This window comes from Colobus angolensis, unplaced genomic scaffold, assembly GCF_000951035.1.
Source record: "Colobus angolensis palliatus isolate OR3802 unplaced genomic scaffold, Cang.pa_1.0 Scaffold70, whole genome shotgun sequence".
NCBI classification, from domain to species: Eukaryota; Metazoa; Chordata; class Mammalia; order Primates; family Cercopithecidae; genus Colobus; species Colobus angolensis.
Genome location: NW_012120710.1, coordinates 8,150,652 through 8,157,066, shown reverse-complemented (window position 1 = coordinate 8,157,066; position 6,415 = coordinate 8,150,652). Strand labels below are relative to the sequence as shown.

Sequence of the window (6,415 nt, the reverse complement as noted above, 5' to 3'; positions counted from 1 at the left end):
TTTGTTTTTTTGAGATGGAGTTTCGCTCTTGTTGCCCAGGCTGGAGTGCAATGGCGCGATCTTGGCTCACTGCAACCTTCGCCTCCCGGGTGCAAGTGATTCTCCTGCCTCAGCCTCCTAAGTAGCTGGGATTACAGGCACACGCTACCACACCCGGCTAATTTTTGTATTTTTAGTACAGACAGGGTTTTGCCATGTTGGCCAGGCTGGTCTCGAACTCCTGACCTCGTGATCTGCCCGCCTTGGCCTCCCAAAGTGCTGGGATTACAGGTGTGAGCCACTGCGCCCAGCCTTAGCTCACTATTTTTAAAAACAAACCAACGAAGCAATCACTGTATGTTCTAGACATACCAAACCACATGCAAATCAATTCTTAAATATGGCATCTCTTTCTTGACTTTATCCATGGTATTTCTTCTAAACGGTGAGGCCCTTCCCCTCTCAGTCCTCTTAGAATTAAGAGGTTCTTCTAAACTGTATTCATGTGCCAGTGTGTGAAGTCCTTCCTGCCTTACACTCCCCCAACTGAGAAGTGTTTGGTGGCTGTTTCTCACTATGCTCAGCACCAGCACACAATTGCTCCTGCATACTGCTTTCCTCCATAACTTGTGAGTTCCTGGAGAGCAGGACCGGCGTCTTAGTCAGCATTTGTCCCCAGCAGACACAGCACCTTATATTTGACAGGCTACTGTTAGCTGTTTGTTGAGTGGAAGAAAGGAGGAAAGGACACACTTCTGAGTTAGGTAGTATCAGACAATTTCTAGATAAGGAAGCTGACTCAGCACATTGACATGAGGTAGATGCTGAGAGTGGCGCTGCAGAGTTCCTAAATGCTGAGTCACTTTCCTAAATGATTAGGATCCAGACTTTTTCTAATCCTTTTAAAATCTATTTGAAAAAGGACATCTTTCCTTTTAATGCAATATATTAGAAACTATTGGAGAATCCATGAGAGCAATGAAAAAGAAAGATGGTATGGTAGGCTGGACGCGGTGGCTCATGCCTGCAATCCCAGCACTTTGCGAGGCCAAGGCGGGTGGATCACCTGAGGTCAGGAGCTCAAGCCTGGCCAATATGCAAAACTCCATCTCTACTAAAAATACAAAATTTAGCTGGGCATGGTGGTGTGTGCCTGTAATATTAGCTACTTGGGAGGCTGAGGCATGACAATGGCATGAACCCGGGAGCCAGAGGTTGTAGTGAGCTTAGACTGCGCCACTGCACTCAAGCCTGGGTGACAGAGTGAGACTCCGTCTCAAAAACAACAAAAAAAAGAAAAAGATGGTAGCATAGACAAGAAGAGGAGCCCCTCTTCATGGCTGGAGTACTTTCCATCTTCTAGCATGTATGTACACACACACACACAGTGTGCACATATATATAAGATAATTGTGTCTACTGTTTGTTGTTCACTATCAGGAGGGTAGGATCTGTCTGCTTTGCTCACAAATGTATCCCAGTTGTGCCTAGACCACTAAATGACACACACGAGACCTCCATTAACTATTTGCTGTACAGATGAGTAGACGAAGAATGCTCTGTAGCTCTGGAATTCTGTTCAATGTAGTGATACAACTTGGGGTCTGCAGTAGGACTCCTATCCTAGCTCCCTCACTGGGCTGTTGTGAGGATTCCATGACACTGTGCATAAGCTCACAGTGCCTGACAGGTGGAAGGTCTTGGTGAACTGTCTCCAGCGGGGTGAGCACTGTTACCTGCCCCCCTGTACCCTTCCTTCAAGGAGGGGGTGCAGTGGAGACACCCCAGTGCATCCTCATTGAGTGCCTGTGGCCCCTCCTGTAAGATGCCCTGGAGCCTTGAGCCTGTGTTCCTGCCCCCTCCCTGTTTCAATGTACTCATCATGTTTTTATCTTTTTTTGAAAGAAAGGAAGGAAGACAGTTGGGAGGAAAGAAACTCTGGTGCCTATGGTTTTTACTTTCCCAAGAATTCTGTGAACCTTAAGTGTCAGCATTACATCTTTTTTTTTTTTTTTTTTTTCAGGTGGTCGCCCAGGCTGGAGTGCAGTAGTGCAATCTTGGCTCACTGCAACCTCTGCCTCCCAGGTTCAAGTGATTCTCCTGCCTCAGCCTCCCGAGTAGCTGGGATGACAAGCATGCACCATGGTGTCTGGCTAATTTTTTTATTTTTAGTAGAGACGGGGTTTCACCATGTTGGTTCACCATGTTGGCTAGGGCTGCCTTGGGCTCCCAAAATGCTGGAATTACAGGTATAAGCCATTACGCCCAGCCAGCATTATATCTTGACACAGAAAATGCCTTCTCTGTTACTTGGTTACCTATATATGTATTCTCTCCCTGTCCCAAACCTTCCTGAGAGAAAGGATGGCATCTAATGGCACCTCTCTATGTATGTAGGCTCTAAGGGAGAACCTGTTGAACTGCATCACGAGGCCACCTACCCTTTCTTCATTACTGGCATCTTCACCAAGGCCGCTAAGGACATTCTCAACACGGGCTAGACGCCCTGAGAGGGAGAGCAGCAGGTTGACCACCTTGTCCAAATCCCCTATGAACATCCTATACTTGTCAAACTCATTGGGCTTGCAGAGCTCGCTGATCAGAGCCTCCACCTCTTCTCCCAGGGCGTTGTTGAGCTTGATGTCCATGAGCAGGCTCCCCTTCGCCTCCTGGAGGGTCTCCAGCTTGTGGGTGAGGCTTCCAATAAGCTCAGCCTGAAATGACAGATGAGACCACAAAGATCAGCCAACAGGAGGTGCCAGTGGAAGCAGGAGTCACCTCCCCCAGCTGCCTTCTGTCGTCTTCAAGGCTCAGCTGAATACCCTCCCCCTCCTCTATATGGAGTGTCCCCCAATATTATGCCATAAGAGCCTTCTTTCCCTAAGGGTCTACCATTGCTTTTCTCTAAACCTCATATGCCAATACTTGATTACACACAACCTTGTAATGTTCTCCCTTGTGTCATGCTATATATAGCTTTGCCTTCTAACTGGTTTCTTAACTATTCTTTTTTTTTTTTTTTTGAGATGGCGTTTTGCTCTTGTCACCCAGACTGGAGTGCAATGGTACAATCTTGGCTCACTGCAACCTCTGCCTCCTGGGTTCAAGCAATTCTCCTGCCTCAGCCTCCCAAATAGCTGGGATTACAGGCGCCGGCCACCATGCCTGGCTAATTTGTGTATTTTTAGTAGAGACGGGTTTCATAATGTTGGCCAGGCTGGTCTTGAACTCCTGACCTCAAGTGATCCACCCACCTCGGCTTCTCAAAGTGCTGGGATTATAGGCGTAAGCCACCGTGCCTGGCCAACTACTCATTTTTAAAAGTCCTTTTAAGACATGTTCTCATTTGATCCTCATGACAATACCATGGGTAAGTAGGCAGGTAGAGTAAACAGTACTCTTATTTTACAAATACAGAGGCCAAGGGTCAGAGGAATTAAGGGATTCGACTAAGGTCTTAGAGTTGAGTTGAATATCAACTGTAGCTACCATTTGTAGAGCAGTTGATATGTGCCATACATATGGAGAAACTCTGCATTGATTATGTTACTTAGTCTTCCCAGCAATCTTATAGTAGATACTGTTTTATCTACCTATAAAAAGGGAGGAAACTAAGATGGCTTAATGGTGCACACGTACCATCAGGTAGGGCTGCCGTGAACTCAAGTCAGCCTCACTTTAAGGGCCACCCATGTATAATCATTAGAAATTGACACCAAGACCTTTATCAGAAAGTCAACTCCTTGTTCTACCTCCCCTGTCTCCAGTTACCAGAGCTCTGCAATTTGACACCTTAATCACATATTTTCATACTTATAAAACAGGCAAATACCCAATATATTTAACTGAAGGAAGTAAATGTCTTAGTGGCTTCTAGTTTGAATTCATTTATATTAAGTGTCTACTGCTTCTTTTGCAAAACAGAAATTAAACTACACGGTTTTTGTAATAAGTCTCTCATTTTTCTCTTAGCCTAAAATAGCTAGATGGAAAGAAGACAATCTTTTTTAGTTAAAACTTAACTTTTTTTAACTGCTAAAAAGGTCCCAGCTCAAAAATTCTCTGTATGTACACACACACACACACTATATATATATATATGTGTGTGTGTATATATATATGTGTGTGTGTGTGTATGTGTGTGTGTATATATATATATATTTAAAATCAGTGTGTGTATATATACACACACACCCAAACTGGCTTCAACTGGAAACTTGGTTAAACATAAAGGTTACAACTTCTATGTTGGAAGTATATGTTCATTTTAAAGGAAAAATAAATAAATAAATAAAATAGGAAAAACTTATTTTTGACCAACAGAATTGAAGGGTACTGACAACTTGTGTACTATTTCAATATCAGCACCAGAGAAGGTCCATTAGGAATGTAATCACAATGACTAGGGAAATATTTATTTCTCCACAATCTGCCCATCTTGGAGTTGGAGCATCAGAGGTACTTCACAAGTGAGTGAGGTTCATAATGTCCTTGAAATGTCTAAGTTCTGGCTTTAATGGTGACATCTTGTTGTTTTCTCAATCTGCCTAATCCTAGAGGCTGTAGGTGGCTAAAAAGTTCACATCCAGGCCAGGTGCAGTGGCTCACGCCTATAATCCCAGCACTTTGGGAGGCCAAGGTGGGCGGATCACCTGAGGTCAGGAGTTTGAGACCAACCTGGCCAACATGGTGAAACCCCATCTCTACTGAAAAAAATACAAAAATTAGCTGGGTGTGATGGTGGGCATCTGTAATCCCAGCTACTAGAAGGCTGTGCCAGGAGAAGTGCTTGAACCCGAGAGGTGGAGTTTGCATTGAGCCTAGATCGCACCACTGCATTCCAGCCTGGGTGACAGAATGAGACTCTGTCTCTAAATCAATCAATCAATCAATCAATCCATATCTGCTGCACCATCTCATCACAGGTTATAATCTTTGGTTTTCCTCAAGCTGTTAAAATTGCTTAATATTAATTACTTAAGTTTTCTTATCTTCTCCTGGAAAAATTTCATTTTCCAAAAAAGCAATTCTGGCTGGAAGCTATGAAATTTACCTGCAAGATAACATGTTATATACCTCCAGCAAAATGCCTGGCAGGGTGTGATGATCTTTCACTGTGATATCAGCTCATATAGAGAAGATGGCAAGGATACTGAAATGCAAAGTAACAGGAAAAATAAACACTGCATGCTGTTGTTACCTCCCAGCATTCCTGCTGGACTGGGTTAAGACAAGTCAAATGTCATCATTCCTGTTTTTCAGATAGATGAGAGAGAATGTCATCTACGTGAAGTCAGCCCAGGAATTTGTAACTTGTAGGGTACATTTCCTAGGCTTGTTGCTCTAGATGTTACTGGAAGACACTTAAAGACAACCAGGTTATACCAAATTGAAAGAGATAGTTATCAGGGCAAAACATTCTTATCACTCCACCCTCAGGAAAAGGCTCATTCCAATTTCAGGCATCCATTTCAACCTCATGTCCTGAGAAGCAGAATTTCTAGAATGTCTAGAAAATGCTTTTTAAAAACTAAATAGTGGAAACAAACAAGGTGGTTTTTTTCAGCCTGTTTTTCATTATTTCTATTAATGACTTTTTTGGAAACTAGTAGTATGTGTTGTCATTTCTGGAAGGAACTAAAACACTTATTAAACTATTATTTCATGTGGCCTCATTGTATTTAAAACTCCTCCTGTGGCTCTCAGAGGCTGTTTTTGTTTTGTTTTGTTTTGTTTTTTTGAGATGGAGTTTCGCTCTTGTTGCCCAGGCTGGAGTGCAATGGCGCGATCTTGGCTCACTGCAACCTTCGCCTCCCGGGTGCAAGTGATTCTCCTGCCTCAGCCTCCCGAGTAGCTGGGATTACTGGTGCCCGCTACCATGCCCAGCTAATTTTGTACTTTTAGTAGAGACGGGGTTTCACCATGTTGGTCAGGCTGGTCTCGAACTCCTGACCTCAGGTTATTCACCTGCCTTGGCCTCCCAAAGTGCTGGGATTACAGGTGGAAGCCACCGCACCCAGCCAGAGGCTGGTATTTTAAAGGATGTGTGTGATGCTTATCAATTTGCAAGTGGGCAGAAACGAAGGATAAGTAGTTTGCTCTTATATGTGGGGGTGAGTGATGAGAGGAGAGAACTCTTCCTTTCAAATTTGCTGCTGAACTCAGCTCAAAAGCTCTCTCGGGCACTTAAGCAGATCAGCAACACTGCAGGCGTGGCCCTGAGGTGAGCATGGTTCAGTGGACTGGAACAGTCAAAATAACTTGACCCAGCTGAACTGCAATCAGGCTTCAGACACAGCTGTCCAACCTACCTCATCTTTCCTTCCCAGTCCCTGTTTTGGTTTTCAGAGACATCAGTGCTGGGCAGAACCATAAATAAATCTGTCACAGGAGCATGTGTGTACCCCAGGCTTCATGGTACAAGAAAGAACAGAAT

The 6,415-nt window shown here is 44.1% G+C and overlaps 1 protein-coding gene across 1 annotated transcript in view; it reads right to left on the bottom strand.

Moving 5' to 3' along the window:
- Positions 1-6,415, bottom strand: part of SHROOM3 (shroom family member 3) — a 365,349-nt gene that overhangs the window by 9,022 nt on the left and 349,912 nt on the right. Inside the window, exon 10 of the mRNA XM_011927229.1 lies at positions 2,421-2,693. Coding sequence (XP_011782619.1) covers positions 2,421-2,693 — 273 coding nt within the window. The remainder of the gene's footprint in view (positions 1-2,420; positions 2,694-6,415) is intronic.